Source organism: Agrilus planipennis, unplaced genomic scaffold (genome assembly GCF_000699045.2).
Source record: "Agrilus planipennis isolate EAB-ADULT unplaced genomic scaffold, Apla_2.0 scaffold118, whole genome shotgun sequence".
Lineage (NCBI taxonomy): Eukaryota > Metazoa > Arthropoda > Insecta > Coleoptera > Buprestidae > Agrilus > Agrilus planipennis.
The window spans coordinates 156,593-183,291 of record NW_020438955.1 but is presented as its reverse complement, the minus strand read 5'-3'; the positions used below and the strand labels follow the sequence as shown (position 1 = coordinate 183,291).

The 26,699-nt window shown below is 33.8% G+C and overlaps 3 protein-coding genes across 10 annotated transcripts; all 3 read left to right on the top strand.

The window, feature by feature from the left end:
• Nucleotides 1-409: 409 nt before the first annotated feature.
• LOC108738941 (serine proteinase stubble) lies at nt 410-15,361 on the top strand. 8 transcript variants are annotated; one of them, XM_018472564.2, is made up of 11 exons: nt 410-602; nt 2,320-2,561; nt 6,748-7,373; nt 9,287-9,373; nt 9,449-9,568; nt 10,805-10,989; nt 12,469-12,516; nt 12,930-13,097; nt 13,227-13,433; nt 14,194-14,355; nt 14,744-15,361. In XM_018472564.2, the coding sequence occupies exons 2-11, from the start codon at nt 2,328-2,330 to the stop codon at nt 14,971-14,973; spliced, it is 2,067 nt and encodes a 688-aa protein (XP_018328066.1). In that variant the 5' UTR covers nt 410-602; nt 2,320-2,327; the 3' UTR covers nt 14,974-15,361. The 8 variants fall into 8 exon arrangements, with proteins under 8 accessions (XP_018328066.1, XP_018328069.1, XP_018328070.1 ...); XM_018472567.2 differs by having other exon boundaries at nt 411-602; nt 14,759-15,361; XM_018472565.2 differs by lacking the exon at nt 410-602 and adding an exon at nt 613-631.
• Nucleotides 15,362-16,277: 916 nt separating this feature from the next.
• Nucleotides 16,278-19,934, top strand: LOC108738918 (probable ATP-dependent RNA helicase DHX34). Its single transcript, XM_018472533.2, has 2 exons — nt 16,278-19,756; nt 19,845-19,934. Exon 1 carries the CDS (start codon nt 16,321-16,323, stop codon nt 19,738-19,740), a length of 3,420 nt encoding a protein of 1,139 aa, XP_018328035.2. The 5' UTR covers nt 16,278-16,320; the 3' UTR covers nt 19,741-19,756; nt 19,845-19,934.
• A 3,068-nt stretch (nt 19,935-23,002) lies between these two features.
• On the top strand, nt 23,003-26,196 carry LOC108738952 (ATP synthase subunit beta, mitochondrial). The gene is made up of 8 exons (XM_018472583.1): nt 23,003-23,134; nt 23,569-23,723; nt 23,912-24,181; nt 24,244-24,471; nt 24,536-24,811; nt 24,945-25,181; nt 25,288-25,449; nt 25,808-26,196. The coding sequence occupies exons 1-8, from the start codon at nt 23,029-23,031 to the stop codon at nt 25,922-25,924; spliced, it is 1,551 nt and encodes a 516-aa protein (XP_018328085.1). The 5' UTR covers nt 23,003-23,028; the 3' UTR covers nt 25,925-26,196.
• Nucleotides 26,197-26,699: the final 503 nt, after the last annotated feature.

Sequence of the window (26,699 nt, the reverse complement as noted above, 5' to 3'; positions counted from 1 at the left end):
GCCTGTCCAATTTGGGTTTGCATCACTTTTTTACCAAGCGAAAACAAGGAGAAACTTACGAACTTCAGTTTCAGCTTCGATTATAGATTAATAAGACGAGTGTTAGGTATTTGATAAGAAAAACTGATATACTTTTACCCTATTCCGTCACTTGTACATACATGCTATTTGTAACTTTCGTCAACCGATAAAATTAGCTCTTGGCTGTGACAAATAAAAATTTTATTGAACGATGCCTCTAGCGCCCTCTCTGTTTCAATCGATGAAACTCATCAAACTATTTACTTTGTACAATAGGTGGCGCTCACGTTATTCTAAAAGAAAACTAATGCTACAAGTAGTAAAATTTTCTACCGAACGTTTTTAAATTTTCGCGCCTTTTCTAAAAGGTCAAGTTTAACATGCTATGAGTTAGACACTGCGCAGGAAATTCCATTCGAGTTTCAAACAGGTTTTCTTTCATTTTTACTTAAAATTGGCGAATTTTAAAAAAGTGATATTAACCAAGTAACGGATATGGTGCGTTAATTTCAAAATAATTGGCATTTTCTAGGGGTGAAATTAGTGAAAACAGTGTATCAATGGTGTAATATTAAAACCTTGTAAGAATTTCTATTTACTGTGTAAATATGTATGTTTATTCGTAATTTATTGTCACAAATATCATTTAAGCTAGATATAAAAAATCAACAAAGAAAAACCAATTTTGTCGTCGTAAAAATAATTTACCAAAAACTGCAACATAAAACACAAAGTATTTTTTCTATTCGCCACAGTTTGTATTGTACGAAATTCTACAACTATTTAACCTAATAACCTTTAATATCTTTAAGGTCACACAATATTATTGATAAGAAATAAATGAATTAATATAAGTACCAGGTCAAATAATTCTTAAAAAAAAATTGGTAAAAAACTGTTTGCTCTAGTAAATATACGACAAAGGTTATTATCACTATTTTACGAAACCATAATGAGGTCAATTTAAGTTTTATTTCGTATCATTTACCTAATTTTCTCTCAAAAGTTGAGGATGGTGAAATAAATACTTAATTATTAAAAACTACTTCTTTCTATTTTTAAAATAGAGCATAATTTTATAATAGATACAGAAACTAAATATTATACCAGACTTTAAAAAAACTGCGCAAAATTTTAATATATTAATGTGTTTTTCAATTTAAATATTTATCGTCTGTAAATTGTGTTTCGTTGAATATAAATTATCTAATTTTGTGGGGAAAGTACCGAATTTACTAATGGTAAGCGTTCAAATTTTAAGTACACTTTTTACTAATAGTAAAACACACACAGGAAAAAGAAAATTCTATACTAACACGGCAATAATAATGCATACTGTCATAACTTCAAATTAAATTACTAGTCCTCCAAATGTTACCTTTTAATATACAGTAAGACCCACAAGTTAAGAGATATTGTATGGAATCCTTTAAAAAATTTAAAAACGGTTTGATTAATTTTTCTTATTAATACTATAAATTTAAAAATAATTTAGGGGTCAAACACAATGTTTTTTTGTAACTATACAGTATGTCACACAAATACAAAAAAAAACATTTGAATACAGAAACTATTTAATTTTCAATGGATTGCTTTACAGCTGGTCTTTTCGATGTTTCACTTCATTTATTGTTATCGAGTACTAAGTGTGTTAAAATTTTCCAAAATTTCGACTAGGCTTTCACACGAAGATTCCGTTCACTTTTGAATCTACACCGTAAATGCCATTACATTAAGAATTACGGCTACAACATATTTCGTTTTCCGATCGCATTTTGTCCATAATATTATTTATATAATTATTACTGGTCTTGTTGGTCAAGAATTCTGCTCATTAGTGAAGAGTACGACCCAGCCAAGGTTGTTCTGTACAACTTGAACCCGAGTCAACAAAATAACATGTAAAAGAGAAGGAGAGACGACGAAAACAAAAAAAAGTTCTTCCATCAGTTAGTACAGTTTTAGAAATCGAACCCAAAACGCGTGTAAAAAGTTTCAACAATCAAAACAAAAAACTCGCGACAATTTTTTTCTACCTTTCAAATATCCAGACGAAAAACTTTTTTATTTTTACGTAATTTTTATATTACTGTTAAGTATCGAAAAAAAAAAATAATAATAAAATAACCGAGTTCGTTTCTGATTCCTTGAAATAAATATTTCTCATTATGACCTGTGACTTTACGAAGATAATTTAAATATCATTAAAAACGGAATTCGACGCTCATTTTCGGTATACTGCTGTTATTATTATGTTATTTGTTTAGTGAAGTGTGCCTTGTGTTTTTTAAATTACAGTGAGAGCGATGATCAAGTTGGCATGTGTCGTGGCGGTTGTGCATTTACAATTGTTATTTTTTACGAACAGTGCAAAATCACAGGAGGTGTGGGAATCGCCCTGTCCCGAGTTCTTTGCGTACGAACCTAGAAATGACCAACAGGTCGACAGGTGGTTTGGTACTATATCCCTAAGGACCCGGGAAGAATTACACGGCGTCTGGCTTAGGGTCATTTTCGACAGGAAAGCTGAACTTTTGGGGGTATGTTGTTTTTTTTCTTAATATTTACATATCTCAGTTGCCCTTGAAGCTAATAGAATACAATGACACAAACACCCTGTATATATATAACTGACTATTGTTGTCTATAGGCAATATTTAATGAATTTTTGCTAGCCCGATTTTCTATTACTTAATTTTGCAGCTTGCAGCGATTTATTTACATAGAAATATTACCAAAAATTTAATAAACATATTTTAAAAAAATCCCTCTTTACTAGATCTTTCAAATGACATCCCACATGAACGAAAATTTTTTTTGTATGTACAGTATGTCCCACAATATCAGATGGACAATATTAAAATTATCTACAGTCATATTTACAGCTAATATTTACATTGTTTAGGAATGTTGTACATAATACAGCTTCACAATATATGGTAAATGATATTAGACTGTCAAATTCAAGTAAATTATTAATTAATAGGAATAACAAGCCGGTTCGATAAATATTGATACAATTGAGACTGACGATGAGACTAATGGTCAGACTATTGCATACCTTATTATTATTAGTGTTATTGATTTACATTTAGTATCTGTGAACAAATAAAATTAATCTGTTTCTAATAACTGAGCAACAATTATAATAAATGTAATCCATAAAACGGATTACATGTTATGTATCACCATTGCAATTCGTAGAAAGTTACATAATGCTTAACTGAATAATAAATTGTTGTAGATTATCTATTATTCAATTACCATACCATAGCATTCACTTTTTCTTTTGTTTTTCTAAGAAGTGATACGGATATTACTAAAGATTTTTAATACTTCCTAAATTAAATCTGAAATTGTTTAAAAATGCAAAAACGTAGCTTCAAAATTTACGTACCTACGTTATGATTAAATGAAAAAAATTCTGTACAGAAATAGGTAAAAAATGAAAGAAAGAGTGAGACTGTCGAGTTTCCTGCTTCATACAGTTTTAAAAAGTCTGCATTTATTCCAATGAAAAAATTGATAATTCCTATGTAAAATGTTGGGGAGCATTTAATTTTTTCTTTCTTCTTATTTCGAGCAATATTTTTGTTTGTTTATTTATAATCACGTTTTTGACAACAGCTCCAACGATTTCGATTTACGGGGTGAAAAACTGTTCTATTTAGATCTCATTTCTGAGAACAGAATTCGTTTTCTACGTGTTGTCACGCACAAAGTAACAGACGGTTTTGTTACTGATAATTTCGTCACAAGTCGTTTTCTGTAAATAGCCCAATGGTTAGAACGTATGTCCATCATGCCGGAGTGCGCGAGTTCGAATCCAACAAACTATTTTAGTTTTTTTTTCTATTGTACGTAGATCGCCCAGATGTTGGATTTTTAAGTTTAAACCATACTTTATTAACAAATAGATCATAAAAAATACGTTGTCCCCTTTATCTTCCACATTTGCAATTCCCAAAAAGAATAAATATTATTTATTTTTGTGCCATCTCAAAAAATTGGGCCTAGTTACTACATAAACTAAAAGTTATTACGATAACACTATTGAAAAAGAAATTGACGACCAGGCGCCATTTACATACAGAAAATAATGAATTTAGGCACTTTCAAAAATTTCCACGTATTATAATGAGCTATAAAACGTCTCATCTTCAAATATGTAAATGTATGAAAAATATGATACTAAATTACTAAATGTAAAAGAAATGTAAATACGGGAATTCCCAGATTATAAAGGCAATGTAACAAAAGCAGTTAGATGTATTCATGAGTAATCAATTCTGTTGAAATATATTTTGTGACAACCAAATTAATTAACGAATTATTAACAAAATGTTATTTACAACTAACTGCTTTTTCTTTTGGTTGTCATAAGATTGACTATATAGGGCAGGATTTATTACATATATACAGTCTATTTCAATTTGTTAGAATTGTGACCTTGAAGAAATCTGCGCGAAGATAGAAAGAATACACACTAGGCGTGAACAAGACAGAAGTAGTTGGAACAAGCTTGAACGAGCAGAGCTCTCGATGGGCGGTCTTACGAGATCGGTTAGAACTGTACAGTACTAGACGAAAATGTTTAACAATTTCTTAAAACAAAAATGTATATAAATTAACAATAGAAAACAAAGCAAAAGTTTTATAGGTGTGTAGAACGTTAAGTTAATTTACTTGTTATTAATTATTTTTGGCTAAATATGCTTTTAAATGAAGCATATTCTTAAATTTTAACGAGGCAGTTTAAATAATTTTGCAAATGGTACTGTACACTTTTGTCTAGTTCTCGCTCGGTGATCGGTGGAGAAATGAGCTCCGCAGACAAATATGATTGAATTTGGAATTATGCTGCGGCGCATCCTAATAAAGGGAAGGGGCATATCTCTAACCTCTTGAAACGACCAGCAACTGTGTAGGTTATTAAGGGTCTATGGTTTGTAGAATAAGAACAAGAAATATTTGCCATAAATCATTAAAATGGTCCACCCTGTATACATGTTTATTTTTATATTTTATAGTGAACAATTCGAATCATTTTTGACGTAAAAAATTTCCAAACATTTTCCGAAATCCGGTATTGTTTCGTGTCCTATTATTTCACCTTTTTTTTTTTTCGCTTTTCCTATGACACTGACGTAATATGATCCGCAATGTGTACATATAAGTACATACTTTCAACTTTTTGTTACCTCTATCATTCTAATTGTTCGAAAATGAAGTTGTATTGTATGAATATTATGTAACTAATATGCATAATAAGCATCAACGAAAATATCTATTAGCAAGATCATTACAACAAACAGGAACAATTCGTTTTTCGTTTCGAAAAATGAAAGACTTTTATCTTCAGTTATTCACCATAGTTTAAAGAAATTTTCAACCTTTATGGAAATACAGTTTTTTATTTTTATATTTGTTCCTAATTTATCCCAACATAATATTGACTTGTTTGTGTTTTTGTTTACGAAATTGCAAAAATATTTGCAAACAATTGCATTGTATAAGCCAATCAATATTTGGAGGATAATATTTACTTGGATGGAATCTCAAATAAATATAAAGTTGTAATAATAAATAAAAATTCCCAGTTATTTTATCAAAATCTATAGAAAATAACAATTCACTTATCAGCTATTACTTTGGCTGAATCGTTTAGACATACATATTTCAATTTAAAAGATAAAATAATTTGATAATTTTAAAAGAGAATTAGATAATTTTCGCATTAGTTTAACGATAAAAGAATACTGCACCTAAATATGTATAAGGCCTGTACTTTACTGGTCAATATTTAAATAACTATACGTATAAACCGAATCAAAATCGAATGGTTTGTTGTTTAGTCATCACGTCATAGATCGACCCTCACATACAATTAATTACACAACTATATGTGTTTTATGTAACGTTTCGGTTTATTTAACCATCTTCAGACTTTTGGAGAGTTACTGCTTGTACACAGATAGTTACTGCTCTACCTAAACATTCAGAACTACAGCCCATTTCAATTTGTTAGAATTGTGACCTTGAAGAAATCTGCGCGAAGGTAGAAGGAATACACACTGGGCGTGAGCAAGACAGAAATAGTTGAAACAAGCAGAGCTCTCGATGGGCGGTCTTAGGAGATCGGCTAGAACTGTACAGTACTAGACGAAAATGTTTAGCAATTTCTTAAAACAAAAATGTATATAAATTAACAATATAAAACAAAGCAAAAGTTTTATAGGTGTGTAGAACGTTAAGTTCATTATCTTGTTATTATTTTTGGCTAAATATGCTTTTAAATGAAGCATATTCTTAAATTTGAATGAGGCAGTTTAAATAATTTTGCAAATGGTACTGTACACTTTTGTCTAGTTCTCGCTCGATGATCGGTGGAGAAATGAGTTCCGCAGACAAATATGATTGAATTTGGAATTATGCTACGGCGCATCCTAATAAAGGGAAGGGACATATCTCTAACTTCTTGAAACGAACAGTAATATGCAGTTGTTCAACATGATAGAAAGTTTAAAAATAAGTTAATATCTGTGTACAAGCAGTAACACTCTAAAAGTCTGAAGATGGTTAAATAAACCGAAACGTTACAAAAACCATATAGTTGTGTAACTAATTGACCTCCGCCCCGGAAAAAACTACATAATTTAATAGTAACGGTCAGGAATCTAACTTAAATTCATAAAAACTAAGTTACACCACCCTATTTTTTTTTAGAACTGGTTCGGCGACTCTCAAACAAAAGACAACATGGAGTTTGTAATAAAAAATCCGAGCTACACCCTGGTCCCCGGCCCTCCGGTTGCGGTCAGGTTCTTCGTAAAATACGACCCCAACCAAACCCCACCCCGGCTCAGCATGATCCGCATGAACGGTCGCACGATATGCGGGGAAGCAGCGACCGCAGCACCCCTGGACTTCAACACCCTGCACATCAGCAGACCCGCGGACAAAAACGAAAACAATTTCAATTTTAACAACAACAACGCTCAATCGGAAACGCAAAATGCAAATAATAACAACAATAATCGACCAGTACAGGGCGGTAGCAGACCAGCTAGTACCAACAGACCCAACCCCAATACTGTAAGACCTCAGAGCAACAATGGGAACCGACCCAGTTCTGGGGGTAATAACGGAAATAGACCCGCAACCAATAATAATGCAAACAAACCCAGCAATACTAGACCAAGTGAGAACAGACCCAGTAACAATGATAGGGTTGAGAATAGGCCCTCGGGGACAAGCAACAGACCCATTGAACCTTCTATTATGAGCAATTTTGTGGGAACTCTAGGACAAGGAAACGATCGGGATAGTGATAACAATTATCGGCCTACAAGGTAAGATGATACGTATTTATTTTAGTACTTATTCCCAAAATTAAATACTTAAGTTTGTGTAAATTTAATACGATCGTCTTCCTTTCTTTGCTCAGCTATCCCTTTATAATATAAGTGCGCTAAACATACATAAAAACGGGAACGGCGTTACAAATAAACCGTAATTTCAAAAGGCGGAAACGGTGGAGTGGTTAGAATGCCTGACTGTCACGCGGGAAGTCCGCGTTCTATTCTCGGCCGATGTAATTGCTTTTTTCTTATGTTATGAGTCCCCCCTCTTTCATGAGAGAACTTTTTATTAACTTCATAATATTAATTTCAATAGTTACGAAAACAGAGGGGGAGGATACGTGTTTTCTACACAACTTTTCTGCAGTGTGCTTCATGATATCTTATGTAAAAATTCGAAAATAACATTTTTGAATTTCTTATTCCTAATCTTTTATAGTAAAATGGTTCACACCACATAGCCTAAAAACAATTTTTTGAGACTCCGCTTTAATTACCTTTTTCTTAATATTGTTTAAGGGCTAGTCGTTGGAAAATTTGCAGGACAATTATCATTTATTACCAACCGAAATTTCAATTTTCTACATGTTTTACGTTCCGTTTTTTTTTTATTAATTATTTCTTTTAATAAATATTACAGAGCAGAAAACGAGAAAAATCAAAATGTTTTTGTCTTCTATTAATGTCTTTTTAATAAACTTTTTATAAACTATTTATGTGATACTCGCATTCTTCCGCAATAACAACGACTCTTATTTAGATTTATCCTGGAAGATATTTTTAACATAAATATTTCTAAGAAATTCGTTATTAAAAATCCTTGGAAATATTATAATACGTTTGCCGGGTTTAATTTGAATTCATCAACCTTGTTTATGGGCCATATTTAACCAAAGCACTCTTTGACAGTCTAGTAAGTGAATCTATAATTATTTACTTACTGTATTATTTAAATTATAAACAAAAATGTATCTGTAAAGACCCTAAACCATTTCTATTAATATATTTTTGAAACATTATTTATGTTATAATCGTAAAATGAACAAATAGCTTTGTTTTATATGTTAGGCATTTTCTTCTATTTGCATTAAGTCGTAAAACAAAAAATGTGTCTAACAATGTAATTATTAACAAATGAAGACTAAAATAGGTAATGAATCGCAGCGCACACTATTCGCTGCAAACAGAAGTTAATAATGATTTCTAGTGTCCGACCGAAACTGGTTTTTACGACCGAAACGGTAACGGTCTCAGTTTCGGCCGAAACCGAAACCGGACCTCCTTATAAGGATCATGTTTTGAGAGAAAAATAAAGAAAACGTTATTATAATCAGTCAGTTTTATTTTTTTATCTTTAAATCACACAGCTCTGTAGTCTTTGACATTTTCACTTATTGATAATCAAATCAAAATCAACATAACAACCCCTCATTTAAGGAAATACTTTAATTGCGCCTTAAAAATACTTAAAATAGGTGAGATGTTTATTTGAGTAAGTATAGTAGACTAGACTCATTCTTCTTTTGAAGATGCGAAATGTCTACTAATCTACTTCGCTTGGATGGAATTTAACGCGCCGAACATGACCGAGCAGAGCGCGAAAACTCCCGAACGCAGTTTCGGTTTCGGTCGTAGTTTCGGCAGGTTTGCCGCCGAAACCGAAACTCGTTTTTTTGCCGAAACCGAAACCGAACTTTCGGTCGGACACTAATGATTTCTGATTGGTCTGCCATTGTATGCAGCAATAGCAGAGCGATTGGTCAATTATTTAAATTTTTGATTATTCAAAAACCAAGCATCTTACCAAAAAAATAAGAACGAAAAAATCTTAGAATTTTACAAACAATAACGTATTGCTTATTAATTAATTAACCTTAATAACAAAAATACAATCCTCATTGCAGTTCGCGCCCAATTTTAAACGACGTCCCCCCATCGCAAACATTACCTCTGTACTCGTTCACAGATTTCAACAAATCTTCATCCAATAGGTAATAACGACAAAAATAAAATAATGTGTCTATTTTTAATCGTAAAATGTTAATTAAAACTAAAAACCGTTTCAGTTTTAGCAGTAATAACAATAACAATAATAATAGAAATAACAATAGACCCGCACAAAACGTTCAGACGAATTACCCTCAAACAGCAACAACGACAGAAAAATATTTCGGCGAGATCAGTAGGTAAATACCCTGTATAAAACGTTAGGTACAATAGAATAATAAAAGTACATGTAGTAAGGGTATTTAGGGTTAAAGGAATCTAGTAAACGTACGCGGTGTATATTTCTAATAAGGGTAGGGGGTTGGGAGTATGATGGGAAGTAGTCTGATTGTGAATTACTTTAGAAAATATTTTAAAACAACATTCCAGTATTCGTCAAAAATGTTTATAAAACTACCAGTACTTGCATGCATCCTGTATGAGTATTCATCAGGCATAAAGGGTAGTTTTTAAGAGAATATAGTGTAATAGAAATAATTGTTAAATAGAGAAATGGGTTTGTTTAACTAACAAAAAATCGGTTCAAAATCAACAGAAATGTTTAGAAAATTTTCTGAAAAAACTACCACTAACAGCATGAAGATTAATAATCGCCGAAAAAACTGGGGTAGATATGATAGTATTAGTGGTGTTAAACTTAATACTAAATGTAGTGATTTGTAAATAAAATATGCACCTAATTGGAGTAAAATTAAAAGGTAATATTTTGGCGGTAATTTTGCAACACCCTGTAGTAAATATATACTGCCGTAGCCTTGGTAATTGTTGGTTTCCTTTACTATTTTATGTATCGCCTATGTAATGTTAAGTGTATGTGTGTCAAACAGAAAAATTAATATTTATTATAAATATGTAACCAATTTAAAATACAGTTTACGCGACATTAATATGAAAAGTGAAAGTTTCTAGATTTACTGATAACTATTTGACCTACAGAAAATTAAAGTTTCACGACACAAATTTATGTATTTCACACAATTATGGCGGGTGTTAAAAGGACACATCAAAGGCATGTACCCTGCTCTGTTTTTTTTTTTTAACCATTTAGTGCATTAGTGATATTTTTTTATTACCCACTACAGATAATCAATCTTAAATTAACGAAAAAAAAAATATTACTGCTGTCATTCCCTCGCCGGGAATCGAACGCGAGCCCCAAATTTTAAGCACCAGTACTCTACCACTAAGCTACGAGGAGTTAACAGCAGTGACACCCACGATACATACAGTAAATTAGACTTTTCATGTAAACCGATCACATATTTACAAAGCCCTCGAAATTAGTCGTATTTGTATTGTCACGTCTCATGTGTGACCTTAAACCCTCAATATAAAATAAACTTCAATTTCTGTTTGGCACACACACCCTCAGTTAATGCATCGTAGGTAGTAATATTTTATTTTCTGCAATATAGTACTACAAACCGTCGCCCGGAAATAAGCCTGAATAACAACGAAGAAGATTTTTTCCCAGGCGATTTCAACCCCTCTCGACGACCAATCGTAACAACCCTTATCGAAAACACGAACGATAACGTGTGTGGTATCGTCGCCCAACAACCTCGGCCCCTTATCACGTATGGCAAGGAAACTTCAGAAGGTAAAATTAAAAAGTATCTAACTATCTCTTTACTACACATATACCTAACAGTAAATTTCATTCGAAGGTTTTATTATTTATTAAGTGGGTATATAATTATGAAAGCATTAAATTATGCCAAACATAAAAAAAAGTATCAAATATCAGTAGGTATGTATTTTTTTTTCCAAAAATTCATTATTAAACCAATCAATTTTAAGAATATTTATCTAAAATGAAGGGCATGGATAGAATTTGCTAACACTCCTACTCTTCCCGTCATAAAATATATTGGCAGCTATTATAATAACTATAAACTGAAAATCCCGAAGTCCTTCGCATTTTAATAATACCATAATTATTCGAGACTGTTAAAAAGGAATACATAAACCAAAGAAAGACTCAAATTAGTTACTGCAAAACTTGTTCACTGCCAAGCCAAGACGTGTTTCGCCCACTTCAACACGAGAGTGAAACACATGTCCGAAGGAGCAAGTCTCCTCCTTGGTTTTCATTATGAAAAGGAGATTCACATATAGATGTATGCATACAAAAATTATTTTTTTAAGTGGACACGTGTTTCGCCCATGTATGCAGCAATTATGAATGCGGGACGAAACACGTGTCCACAATGAACAGGTTTTGCGGTAACTAGAGTGAGTCCTCTCTTTGGTTTATTTACGAAGACCACAGCTATCTTTTTTTAAAAACGAACACTTGTTTCGCCCACGTATGTGTTCATTATCAACCCAGGATAATGCAGATATTGTTAGTGGGCGAAACACGTGTCCGCAATGAACAGGTTTTGTGACAACTAGGGTGAGTCGTCTCTTTGGTTTATTTAAGGACACTCACAGCTATCTTTTTAAAAACGAAAATCCACACATACACTATATGAATGTGGGATAATGCGCACATTATAAGTGGACGAAACACGTGTCCGTAATGAACAGGTTTTGTGGTATCTAGTGTGAGTCTTCCCCTTAGTTTATTTATTGAAAGGAATAATAATAAACCAAAGAGAGGACATCCCACTTGCCACAAAATCTGCTCATAGGGACACGTGTTTCGCCCACGCATATGTTCATTATCAACCCGGGATGATAATGCTGATACAATAAGTGGGCGAAACACGTGTTCGCAATGAACAGGTTTTGTGGCAACTGGGGTGAGTTCTCTCTTTTTTGTTGTAATTAAGGAAAGGAAGGGAAATTCACTGCTATCTTTTTAAAAAAACGGACACGTGTTCCACCCATTTTTTTACTGAGAACTTTATCAACGCGAGACTATGTCTTGGCCCATTATATGTGTACGTAGAACAGATATCTGGCGTAGCATTCCAAATTTATATTGGCATTTAATATAATGTACATTTTTAAAACTTGCCCTCCCAATATGTTCTGTTTCAATTGATGTTATTACCCTACGGGGTAAATTGGGAGGGGCTAAAGTATTTCAAGCTGTTTAGCCCACAGTAAATGGATAAATTTTGTCCAATAGATGTGCAGCAAAATGGTTCAGGCAAAGGACCAAGAAAGACTGATAATAGTAAGTATTATATTTATAACGTGTGAATATATTTTTTGCAAAATATATAATAAATGACTTCTAAACGCTTCTGTTTTGAAGCGACAAAAAGGACTTCCTTAATAGTGCATCTCATTGTCAGTGGCGTGCCTATGTAGAAGACAGTCTACTGCGCCTACTTAATTGTTTATAATCTTGTTTAATTAATTGAACAATTAAAATTAATTTTCAAAAATTTTAAACGACTGACGAATGAAATAATTTATTAAAACCGTAACTGAGAAAATATAATATTTACAGGTATTCCATACGAAGTAAACAAGGCAGCGAAGTCGGGAAATACCCCTTGGAATATAAATAGATGATAATATAAAATATAATTCCAGCCACCCGCTATCAAATGTTAAAAACTGGTGATAATTATTTATTTGCAGGTCAATGGCCGTGGCACACAGCTCTGTACAGGTCAAAGGGCACGGATCTGCAGTATATTTGTGGCGGAACTTTAATATCAAGAAGACACGTCTTAACAGCGGCGCACTGCGTTACAAAACTCCAAACTAACAAGGCAATTAATCCCGAATTACTCCAAGTTTACCTGGGTAGGTCCCACAGTCTCTTACTTTATGTAGCGTCATCTAGCGAATACTACGGAACTAACGTCATTATTTTTTCTTTCACCGGGAAAAAGAATTCGAAAAAAATATCATTAGTTTTGTCCATCTTTATAGGTAAATACAGTTTGAGAAAATTGAATCCCGGAGTCCAGAGTATGATAGTGGAAAGAGTCCTGGTACATCCCGAATATAACGCGACGGTATTCCACAACGACATCGCAATACTCAAACTAACGCAAAAGGCCACCGTTACCGACTACGTAAGACCCGTGTGTTTATGGGACGAGGAAATTAGTCTCAATTCCGTAGTTGAAAGACTTGGTAAGTAACCATAGCGGTTGCTGACTAAACAAAGTGCGCACCCTATAGCAGCGAAATTTGCATATACAGGGTGTATGTTTATAAACGAAACTATTTTTTAGTCTCAGAACCAATAATTAAAAGGAAATTGACTTGCTGATAAATAATCCGTTTGAAACATATAACAATACTGACGACAGTACTTTAAGTACTATTTAATTGGTAGTCATAAATAAACAATAAGAAAGCAATTACTTTAACAGCAAGTTTAACGGGAGATACCGCGTCCTCAAATCAAACTGATATAAGAAATGATTAATTCTAGAATACAAAAACATTCAAATCGTCAAATCCGGTTTGACTTTTTAAATGATTCAGACGAAATACTAAGCACAACATACGTTACTCATATTTCAATGAAAACAAATAGATATAAATCGCGTAACTATTTAAACTCAAAAATTAAAACAAAATAAACTTGTATGTGAGACAGACTGTACACGACAAGGAATTACACTTATATACTTACAATATAACACTCTGTATATACATACACTTGCTTTAAAGTATTGAAAGAAGTATTCGATAAAAGTCCTTTACAGGTAAAAAGTACCTATTCAATACTATTTTTACTTAATACTCATTATTCGCTAATGTTCATTTAGAATACAGGGTGGCCCTAATTGATAAAGCAACTACTTTCATAAATTGGTGCTGCAATAGTATTTTAATAAAAATATTATCGATGAACATATATAACTTAAATTTGTTATCTAAACAGGGACCGTTGTTGGATGGGGCTATGACGATACCGGGGCTCTCACAGAAAACTTAATGCAAGCACAGATGCCAGTTGTGACGACAGAAACCTGCATATTTTCCAATAGGGAATTTTTCTCAAGATTTACATCAAGCAAAACATATTGTGCTGGATTCAGAAATGGTAAGTTACAATAGAAAACGTTTTAAAAAAAAGAAAATATCGGGAAATAGGAGAACGAATAAGAAACGGGGGCGACGAAAGAATAAAAATAATTGAGACTGACAAAAAATAATTACATTAAGCATGTGTATGAAAATTTAAATATTAAACAGGTAAAAATTACAAATTAACACTTAAAAATTGCTTTAATTTTTGACTGTAAAAAGTAAATTTTTGGGATATTTTTGAAATATGTAATCTATAAAAATACGTTCCTGCATGGAAAAATCGGCCCCAAATCCAAAAAAATAAAAACAAACTGTAAAACTCGAGGAAATCATAGAGGAATAATTAATCAGGTTGAGGAAGTGTTTGTTACAGGATTGAATATTTAATTAATTATTATAAGTGATTGATTCGGCAGGTACTTCCGCTTGCACAGGTGACTCCGGTGGGGGAATGTTCTTCCCCAAAGCAGAAAGCGATTCGAGGAACAAAGTCTGGCAAATACGAGGGGTTGTCTCGCTAAGTGCCGCATTGCAAAATGAAAAAACCATCTGTGATACGTCCAATTATATCATATTTACTGATATTGCCAAGTATCTCAGTTGGATTAGAGACGTATTAGAAAGGAGATAGTTGTCTTCAAATTATTATTACAGTAATTAATTAATTAATCAACGTTGGTTGTGCGAGAGACACAACTCAAAAGACCCCTATTATCTCTATAAAATAATAAGAATTCTGTATTTGCATAAGAACAAAATATATATTGCACATACATGGTTTGAAATAAGACAAGTCTTTAATAAACAAAATTTTTCTGTACCGAACTATTAAGGTACTGACTCAGTATCTTTGTAATTTATATCCTACCCTGAGAAAGAACAATTTACCTTTCTCGAAATCTAAATGTAAGTTATGTAAATTAGATTTAAGGTCTTTTATAAGATATGTATTTCAGTAGAATAAGGAACCTTGCCAATTTCACTAATAATATTGTACCAATAAATATTTATATTTAACATCATGTGTTATTTTTTAAACATCTAAACGACTATTAGAAAGACCAGTAGGTATATTAAATATAACAACATTACAATGAGGTACAGGAGAAGCATGCACTTATGAAAATGCATATTACTTGTCCTATTTTATATAAGGTACATTAAGGATATTCAACAGTAAAAACATGGAATAATTGCAATATTTTACTGTATAACACAATCTAAAGAATGGAAGTCAACAATTTAATGAGAATAAACATGTCTACCTTTCAAAATTCTTCGCATTAAAATTTTCTTGCCATTTTCATTGCTCATTCTTTTATTCCACCCATGTCTCTTAATTCTTTTTGATTCACTTGGTCTTGGAAAATGACACCGGATAATAGTACGAAAACTGGTATCAAAAATCCCACCCGGACTAACAACACTTCCCAAAGAATTTCCAAGATAATGGAAAGACTTTGGTATCAAGCAAGTAACATTGCTTTTACTAAAAAAGTAAATGTGTAGAGGTTCAATATGCAAATTACAACATATAGTACTTACTATATGGTAGTTAAAAATGAAGGAACTACTTTAAAAAGAGCCATTTCTTATAAAGAAGAGGAAATGCAGCACAAAAACTACAACAATAAACACAACAATAGATTAAGTTAGGTTAGAATAAGGCAAAATTATTTAAGGTTAGGATGCTAAAGAACCATAGATATATTGTAAGTGGCACACTTTAACTACAAAATATAAACAAAAAATAGTGTTATTTTTTATAAACTCTTTACTGAACAACTAAAATGAACCGTTATTTAAAATATAAATAAAATAGAATATCTTACAATAAGTTCGTTTTTTCAATTTTTTTCTAAAATAGTTCATATATCTTCATGTAGGCCAAATGAACCAAAATATTATTATAAGAGTAGTCTAACCTACAAAATATTTAAATTACAAAGTCTATGCTCACAAATGATTATAAAGAAAAATGAGCATGAAGAGGGCAAAAAGTCCTTATAAAAATAGTGACTTAGAGTCGAATAAAAAAAGGATCAAATCATCCAATCACAGTTTTCCATTGGAAAGGTACAAATATGAACTTAACAAATTTCTCCAAGATTATGGAGGAATATCAAAAACCGACGACTTTTGGAAATTTTTTGAAAAATATCAAGCCATTCAGTTATCAAAGAAAAGTTCAACAACATATTTTGACAAGACCCTGTTAATAAATCAATCGTTCGTTTCTAAAACCAGCAGGTTGTACGACAAAATACCTACATTAGATCGTCATGGTGAAAGAATGAATATTCCTTACAATACATTTAAAGACTTCCTACAAACGGTTCTTATATATCAAGACTTTCAACAGAAAACTAAAATGGCGAAATTAAAGAAACTTCGCCAATCGCAACGAGATCTGCCCATTGCCCAATTTAAGGATGAAATAATTTCGAGGCTGAAAGAGTCACGTATTTTACTCATTGCAGGTGATACAGGATGTGGAAAATCCACACAAGTACCCCAATACGTTTTGGAAGCGGGTTATAACAAGACAGTCTGCACTCAACCTAGACGTATAGCCTGCGTATCACTTGCCAAAAGAGTAGCTTATGAAACCCTCACAGATTTTAAAAGCACCGTGGGTTATCAGATAAGATTCGAAAAGAGCAAAAGAGCAGATACAGCCATTATCTTTATGACAGAGGGTCTTTTATTAAGGCAAGCGGCAGAAGAAGAAACAATAAATCAGTACGACGTTATTATATTGGACGAAATACATGAGAGACATCTGTATGGGGATTTTCTGATTGGAATAATGAAGTGCCTGGTACATAAAAAAGACAACTTCAAGTTGGTGCTAATGTCCGCAACGATTAATATCGATTTATTTTCAAATTATTTTAAAAATGAAAACATACAAATAGTTCAAGTACCCGGGCGATTATTTCCTATCGAAATTCAATATAAACCGATAAAGAAGGACCCTTACGAGCGCAAAGCAAGCAAGTTTGATTGCATCCCTTACCTCGAAATTATACAGATGATTGACGCAAAGTATCCACCCAATGAGAAAGGGGATTTGCTCGTGTTCCTCAACGGCTTTGCAGAAATATCCGCCCTGGCAGACGCCGTAACCGAATATAGTAAATTCAAGAAAAACTGGATCGTTCTGCAACTACACAGCACCCTCTCTTTAGAAGAGCAGGACAAAGTCTTCGATTATCCTCCAGAAGGCGTTAGGAAATGTATCATTTCCACAAACATTGCCGAAACATCGGTGACTATAGACGGCATAAGATTCGTCATCGATTCAGGGAAAGTCAACAGAATGACCTATCACACCGTCGGTGGAATAAACAAACTGACAGAAACGAACATTTCCCAAGATAGTGCAAAGCAAAGGGCAGGAAGAGCGGGGAGAACGGGACCTGGCATATGCTTTCGAATGTATTCAGAAGAAGATTTTAAAAACTTTGACGCCTTTACCACCGCAGAAATACATCTCGTCCCTCTCGAATCCTTACTTTTACATATGATATCTTTAGGATTGACAGACATAGTGAACTTCCCCTTTTTAGAAAAACCCAGTGAAAGGGTCATCGAAGAAAGTTTAGAACGACTCAAGTTTTATGGTGCCCTCCAACTAGACGAGCAGTATTTAGTCCTCACCCCACTCGGGGAAGCTCTTAGCAAATTACCCGTCGATCTCACAATAGGAAAAATGCTCATAATGTCCACTGTTTTTGGGAACGTCAACGCCGTCTTAGCCCTGGCAGCACTACTAAGTGTGCAAAGTCCCTTTACACAATCCGCTTATAAGAATATCGACACTTTAGAACTACGGAAACCTCTGGAATCAACCCACGGTGATTCAGTGACCTTCTTGAACCTCTACAAGGAATGGCTGTCGGTAAAATATGAAACAACTCCCGCTTCCTCTTCCGGTTCCTCAACGTTTTCAAAACAAAAAGAAAACTCTCGAATATGGGCCAAAAAACGGGGCTTGGAAGAACAAAGATTCTACGAAGTCACCAAACTCATTCAACAGTTCAAAGACATTTTAGAAGATGCAGATTTGTTACCCAAAGGACTGGATATCGAACTGACCAGCAGTGAGCGTGCCATACGTTACGGAGAACTAAAGCATCTGAAGACTTTGAGAAGGCAACTAAAGGAAGAGTCCAAAAGCAGTCGCAAGAAACAACTCAAATATGACACGTTTATTTTTGAAGGGGACATAGACAGAAAAGAAGCGCAAAAAGTAGACATAAGAGACGTGGAGTTTAGAATTGCGAACGACTTCAAAAAATTGCAAAAATTATTAGATGAAACGTCTCCGGACAGTGCAAGGGAACTCTTCATGTTAAAACTTATTCTTACAGGTGGATTATATCCATCTGTAGCCGTGGAAGATGAATTTAATTCGTCAAAAAGTGTTGCAGAGCGTCTGTATCATACAAAAAGTAAGAATTTCGTTTTTCTACGACCCTTGAGTTGTTTTACTACGAATCCTGAAGTTCTCGAACTCCATGCGGACGATGTAGAGGTGCCTCCGCCAGGCTATTTTAGTAAAAGACCTCTCAGTCGTAAACACCAATTATTGATCTTCCAATCGATTTTGGAAACCAAAAAAGTATATTTGGTCAACGTAACTAGAATGCCTTGCGTTCAAACGCTAATGCTGTTTGCAAAAACTATTGCAGTGAATGCTACACTAAGTAAATTTGTTTTTGACGAATTTCTGCTCATAGACATTCCATACTTTGGTCAAGGAAAGACTCTGCTATTAAGAGCCATCGCCCTCAGAAAAATATGGAAAGCGAAGTTGGAGGAAAAACTGAAAGATCCAAATGCGGTTTCGAGACAAAATAACGAAGAGATTTTTTATTTTATGGAAGACCTTGTCAAGTTTATAAACACCGATGTGTGTTACAATGTTAAAAGACTATTACCGGCTGATCTGAAGATGATTTATACGCATGAAACGGAGTTTCCCGATTTCGAAAAAATGAAACTAAAAAACCCATTCGATCCCGATTTTTCTATTGCTGTAAATCAAAACTATGGGGGTTTACAGGTCACAGAAAATGTTGTCTACGATTGTTTAGTTCAAGAAGAATGGGCAGTGACCATGGAAGAAGAAATTTCTGGAACACCCTTCGAGTGTCCATATTGTAAAAAAAGCAAATATGGATACTCTGTTTACAGAATAATACAACACGAAAAGTTTTGTAGCGAAAAAGAAAAAGGCAATGAGAATGTGGATAGGAGGAGTGACAAGAAAGTGGGAGAGATCAAACCGAATTCGAGACAATTTTATTGCGAAAATTGCAAAACGAATCTCATATTGACGCCTACCGAAATTTTAAGACATAAAAGAAGCTGCAAAAGCAGTAGTATGTAAATAAAATTGTAACAAGGTAAACCAACTTAATTTATGCATAAAATGTATAGTTTTGTTATTGTTATTAGGAATAAATTTTAATATTGTTTTCTTTTTAATTCAAGGGATTGACGGTTGCCTTTCTTCACAACATCCACTGCTTCTCTTTTATCACTCACGGCAAGCACGAGCCGCCACTGATTTATTGTGGCTGCAATATTTGCAGCGATATCTGTGGCAGCATAATAACAAATATGAACCAATGTCACTTATAGTAAGGGATAGGAGGTATTGTTAGTGCTTATTTCGCAGAAAATTGTGAAAAATGGCCTTAAAATTTGAGTTTCAGTGTACTTCAATGAACAGTGTTATGTTCATTCAAGCGAACAAAGATGCCTTAACTTATGATGATAAAGTCAAAATCAAAGAATTAGGTAGACCAATGCCGCAATTAAATCTTCAGATAAGTGCCATCAGCCGAAACAAACCGTTTAAGAGACAATTTAATGTTAACATGTACTCAAAAGCAGAATGGATGTGCGGTTGTGAAGTAAACAACGCACTATTCTGTTTCCCATGCCTACTGTTTACTGGAGATAAAGTATGGACAGTGAATGGTGTTAAAGACCTTAGTCATTTAAGTCAGTACATTAGGAGACACGAAGTGGCAAAGAGCCACATTTCGAATTCGGTTAGTCTAGCACTTTTTGGCAAAATAAACATCGGACAACAATTAGATCCTGAACATTTGACTTATATACAGAAGCATAATGAAAAGGTCACGAAGAATCGTTATGTCTTGTCCCGTATTATAGACTGTATTAAATTTTGCGGGGCTTTCGAGCTCGCTCTTCGGGAACACAACGATAATATTTTTCGTGGCGTTATAAATTTCAGCGCAGACCTCGACGATGCTCTTCGGGGGCATTTGGAACATGCCACAATATTTAAAGAGACCTCCAATCCCATGGACATACAGAACGATCTCCTGAAATGCATGCTGGAAGTATGCAGAAATTCAATAATATCTGAAGTAAATCAATCAAATTTTTTGGCTATTATGGTTGAGGAGGCAGTGAGTACAGGTTCAAACAATCAAATGGTTCTTATTCTGCGTTATATACATGAAGGGAATCCTGTTGAAAGATTTTGGGGATTCATAAACCCAGAAAAGCATAATGCACAGTCTTTAGCTGATTGCATTTGTTCAATAATTGACCCACTATTAGAGGGAAAGTGCAATAAATTGATTGCCCAAATTTATGATGGTGCAGCTGTTATGAGTGGGAAGGCTAACAAATGTGGTGTCCATACGATAATTAAAGAAAAATATCCTTTGGCTTATTTTGTACATAATTATTCGCATCAGCTGGACTTGATTATGTCCCAAGCAGTGTCACAAAATGCACAAGTCCATATTTTCTTTGCTAATGTGGATGATATTATAAATTTCTTATCAAACTCTGAAATTCTAGATGTGCTGAAAGAAGTGGTGGGAAACATAGTACAGTCCTGGAACTTTAAAGCCAAAACTGTCGCCGTCAATATTATTTATCAGTATAGAATATCTTTGATTGAATGCATGCAACAGATTCAGCAACGCTTTTCAAACGCAAAAGTTATAATTCAAGCAAGTGCCATAGAGCGGTTGCTCTTTGACAAGGAATTTTTGGTTTGGTTGAACATTTTCCAAGCTTTAATGCCGCATATTGACCTTTTGCATAGTGAATTGGAAACAAAAAGGTCTGATACAATGATCAAAGGTGCTATCAAGGCATTCGTAGATAATATAACGAGTGTTAAAAAAAGTACTCAGTTAGTAATTGAAAGAGGCGAAGAAATGTACAGAGACGAGGCGGCAATTGTTCCCCCAAAACGAAAACGAACTTTCGAAGATCATCAACATGCATTAGCAGAGGAAGTTTGTGATGTAATAATAGAAGCAGCAAACACTCGATTTGAGTACACCAATCACTTGGTTGCCTTAACGTTATTTTCTTCAGAGCACTTTAATAATTATGCAAAAGTGTTTCCAGATAAGGCGCTTAAAATTACAATTACCGCTTATCCAGTGTTTGAGAAAGAACGATTAATAAACGAACTATCTGTAATGTATACGAGGTCCGAATTTCGAAATATCAATGGAGCCGTTGCCTTCCTAAACATGATAAAGGCAAATAATTTAACGCAAACGTTCCAAGAAATTGTAAAATTGCTGGAAATAATAATAACAACCCCGATGTCAACGGTCGAGGATGAAAAAAATTTATCGACTTTGAAACGCGTCAAAAACTTTTTAAAAAATTCGATGAGCGATGATACGTTGTCGGCACTTTGTATGCTATCGGTAGAGAATTCCTTAATAAAAAGTGATATTACTTTTAATGAGAAAGTTATTGAAATGTTCGCATATTTGGATCAACAACGTGGTGATTTGATCTACATTAAATAAAGCTATTAAATGACTGAAGTGTTACAATTCGTTTAAACTTTTCTGTATAGCAGATACATTAAACATTTATGCCTAAAAAAGACATTTGGAAGTGGGCAGTTGTATTTATTATACAATGGTAAGTTTATTTTAGGAATTTGTTCTTATTTTATTTCCTTACAATATTTACGCGCCGCCACTGTTTAATAAAGTTTTACGCCTTTTATAGTTAGATACCGGTTTATGGTAGGTCTATGGGTAGATTTTTTTCTCTCTTATTGGATAAACGTATGCATGTGTAGTTTTGTGGTTGTTTCTCATTTTCATACGTTTTTATTGCCAATAAACATTTCTTAATTTAAATCAAATACCGAATTATGTAACAATTTAAAATTTTGGCGTCCCAATAATTTTCATAGATATTTAGACATAGATAGTGCACTGTGTAAAAGATGAGTATAGCGATTACTTCCTGTCTCTTTCTACTTAGACTAGTTCAGGTATTTAATAATTCTTTTTAAATAAATGGTTAGTCACTGTTAACATTTTGGACAATTTACTCTTGTTGAATTAAATTTGCTAAAAATGGAGTTGACACCTTCATGAAGTTGTTTCGAATATTGCAATGCTGTTAATATTACTTAACAATAAGATGAAAAAAAAAATGGTAAAGAGAGAGCAAATGTGCCTCCAAATTCTGTGGATTCTGTATCGTTTTTAATCTCTATGTTTATTTATGATGGATTGCGCTGTCTAATTGTCAATGTCTTTGAATAAGTTTTATACGACGCAAGCGCAAAAGTATTGCACAGGGATTAAAATGACAACTAGACTACTGGTGGTCAAAAATCGAATTAAATAGCAGTACTTCGCCGATCATGTTGGGTGCAGTAGGACGTGCGGCATCCAGCCTTTTGGCTGGAAAAAGTGTTGAAAAATTAAGCTCAGAATCCCTAAAAGCCCTTTGCGCCTTCACAGGAAACCGTAAGTACACGATCATCAATTTTAATTCGCGAACCATCATTAAATAACGATTGTTGATGATCATGTAACATCTACCTCATACAGGTCAAACTTTCAAAGTCAAAAGCTCTGGATTTGTATATCATTCGTGTTCAGAATTCATTTAATTCGTTAAAATAAGACATTGATGTGCAATTTATGGCGAATTGAATGTTTTTTAATGGAAAGATGTTGACTTAATTGAGGTTATTACATAACCGTCGGTGAATATGTGAAGGCTGCCATCTTGATTTTACATAACCAATGCGATTGTTACAATAATGAAAAAGTGCGATTGTCACAATAATAAAAATACGATTGTTGGAATAATGGCAATTGTTACAATAATGAACAAATGCCATGTGGAAACATTTTCGATCATAAAAAGTAAATTTGAAAATCACTCACCCTTTCAGGAAGGGATTATGCTGCAGCTGCATCCGGGAAAACAGCCTCCGGCAGAATCGTCGCTGTTATCGGTGCCGTTGTGGACGTCCAATTCGACGATAATTTACCACCAATTCTCAATGCTCTTGAAGTACAAAATAGGTCACCAAGATTGGTGTTGGAAGTAAGTAAACTCACTTATTAACAGCAAACTCACTTAATAACATAACACACCACATGATTTAAGATGAAAACACTTTATCACATAACAATCACTTGTTTATTCCAAAATCACTTGAAATTTATATTTCACCCTCAATATGAGTCGAGTATTGATTTTGATGTAACCTGTAAATGAATATTTATTGACAGATTGCCCAACATTTGGGTGAAAATACCGTACGTACTATTGCTATGGATGGTACTGAAGGTTTGGTTCGTGGTCAAGAGGTTTTGGACACTGGCTATCCCATCCGTATCCCTGTAGGTGCTGAAACTTTAGGCCGTATCATCAATGTCATTGGTGAGCCTATTGACGAAAGGGGCCCCATTCCAACTGACAAATTGGCCCCAATCCATGCTGAAGCCCCTGAATTCGTAGAGATGAGTGTAGAACAAGAAATTCTCGTAACTGGAATCAAGGTAAATTTTCTTATTACTTTATTTTAATGTTCACAGAAATTACTTATCTTTGTTTTTTGCAGGTTGTAGATTTGCTTGCCCCCTATGCCAAGGGTGGTAAGATTGGTCTTTTCGGTGGTGCCGGTGTAGGAAAGACTGTATTGATTATGGAACTTATTAACAACGTAGCCAAAGCCCATGGTGGTTACTCAGTGTTTGCTGGAGTAGGAGAAAGGACTAGAGAAGGTAACGACTTGTACCATGAAATGATTGAGTCCGGTGTCATCTCACTGAAGGACAAGACTTCAAAGGTAAATTTTTATCTTCTTTCATGCAACACATTGTGTAATTAATAATTTATGTTTTCCTTGTTAGGTAGCGCTTGTGTACGGTCAGATGAATGAGCCCCCAGGCGCCCGTGCTCGTGTTGCCTTGACAGGTCTCACTGTAGCCGAATATTTCCGTGATCAAGAAGGACAAGATGTGCTACTCTTCATTGACAACATTTTCAGATTCACACAAGCCGGTTCAGAGGTATCTGCTCTGCTGGGGCGTATCCCCTCCGCCGTAGGTTACCAACCCACTTTGGCCACTGATATGGGTAGCATGCAGGAAAGAATTACCACCACCAAGAAGGGTTCCATCACTTCGGTAAGGAATGGTTTTGTTTTTACCTTAATCTAGAACCCTTAACTTTATGTATTGTGTTATTAATGCGTTCTTTCCCTATATTATTAATTATACATTAAATCAGTATTTAATTTATTTTCGCTTTTTATTGTAGGTGCAGGCCATTTATGTACCTGCTGATGACTTGACTGACCCCGCCCCTGCCACCACCTTCGCTCACTTGGACGCTACGACTGTGTTGTCGCGTGCCATTGCAGAATTGGGCATTTACCCTGCAGTCGATCCCCTCGACTCCACCTCCCGTATCATGGATCCCAACATCATAGGTGCGGAGCATTACAACGTTGCCAGAGGCGTTCAAAAAATCCTGCAGGACTACAAATCGCTACAGGTGAGATGAATGACAAATTAAAAAACAATACCATAGTAAAAATTGCCAAGGACAATCCTTGGCTTTGTTAGGTTAATGTGAACAAAAATACTATTATTATTTACAGGATATTATTGCCATCTTGGGTATGGATGAATTGTCTGAAGACGACAAATTGACCGTTGCGCGTGCGCGTAAAATCCAACGTTTCTTATCACAACCTTTCCAAGTCGCCGAAGTTTTCACTGGACATCCTGGAAAACTTGTACCCCTCGAACAGACCATCAGTGTAAGTATAAAAAGATTTTTCTGTCAATAATTTGTAGTTACTACTTCAATTGATGGGGTGACTTTTAATCGGCCAAAAAATAATGCTTTAATACACTTCCAATAGAGGTCTTTAAACTGCAAAAAATTGAGTTAGATAGATAAAAAACAGTAATAACAATTGATTATTACTTGCTTTTCGAGGTTATGCCATGCTTAATTGGATAATAGTCCACCATATTAAATAATATCTCTATTATTGAGGTATAAAATTAGTACTTTCCTGTATTGTTATTGTTGAATGGCTTCACTGCCCTGCATCCACTCTCCTTTTTCTTGTTTGATATAATTGAGTACTTATTGTTTTCGTTTCCGTATAGGGATTCAAGAAAATTTTAGCGGGTGAATATGATAATCTCCCCGAAGTGGCGTTCTACATGGTGGGACCTATTGAGGAGGTTGTAGCAAAGGCGGAAAAGCTGGCGTCTGAAGCTTAAGAGGCATTTCAAAATATAAAAGAGGTTTTTAAATTAACTTTCAAAGTGTTAATAACATTCAAAAAAGTATATTATTCAAATGAACATTAAAAGGAAACGCGAAATATTTTTCTTTTAAATGCTTTAAATATTCTTGATCATCAATTTTATTCCCTCAGTCTTTTTCGTTCGTTGTTTATCATTGTGGTTTACAAAAACGCCATTGTTGTATAGGTAAATATGTACTATCGTTTTACAATTACATTAAATAAAATAAATAGGTTCTTAGGAAATTTGTTTATCATTTTAACTTTGCCTGTTTTCCCCCGCAGCAGTGATATTTATTGCAAGGGAAAATGTCTGACGCTTTAATAAATTAAATTACCCAATAAATGATACTCGTTGTTTTTAAGGAACTGTTCTAACAATGAGTTTTAATTTTTCGATCATACTTTTTTTCTTTAAAATAAAAACAGAAGTCTAGACTTTCTCCTTTTTACTATGTAACAAAAATCAAATATATATATTTTCTGCAGGGTATAGAATAAAACTTTCAGCCAAACAATATTTTTAAGCTGAAAATGCAAATAAAATTAGTAAAAAGTATTTGACATATTTGTACATACCTCTAACCACACTGGTATTACCTGTTTTGGAATAGTGGCTCCGTTAAATAACAAGAAAAAAAAAGAAAAAAAAAAATACTTCCATAAGAACAGTATATTATAAAAATCTGAAATATTATTTATAATAAAAAAAATATTGGTTACTCTACTAAATTTGTAATTGAATTGGC

Coding starts and splice junctions, on each gene's coding strand:
- LOC108738941 (XM_018472564.2), top strand. CDS start 2,328: ATGATCAAGTTGGCATGTGTCGTGGCGGTTGTGCATTTACAATTGTTA. Junction 9,374..9,448: donor AACAAATCTTCATCCAATAG/GTAATAACGACA, acceptor AAACCGTTTCAG/TTTTAGCAGTAATAACAATA. Junction 14,356..14,743: donor TTGTGCTGGATTCAGAAATG/GTAAGTTACAAT, acceptor AATTATTATAAG/TGATTGATTCGGCAGGTACT.
- LOC108738918 (XM_018472533.2), top strand. CDS start 16,321: ATGAGCATGAAGAGGGCAAAAAGTCCTTATAAAAATAGTGACTTAGAG.
- LOC108738952 (XM_018472583.1), top strand. CDS start 23,029: ATGTTGGGTGCAGTAGGACGTGCGGCATCCAGCCTTTTGGCTGGAAAA. Junction 25,182..25,287: donor AGGACTACAAATCGCTACAG/GTGAGATGAATG, acceptor TATTATTTACAG/GATATTATTGCCATCTTGGG. Junction 25,450..25,807: donor CCCTCGAACAGACCATCAGT/GTAAGTATAAAA, acceptor GTTTCCGTATAG/GGATTCAAGAAAATTTTAGC.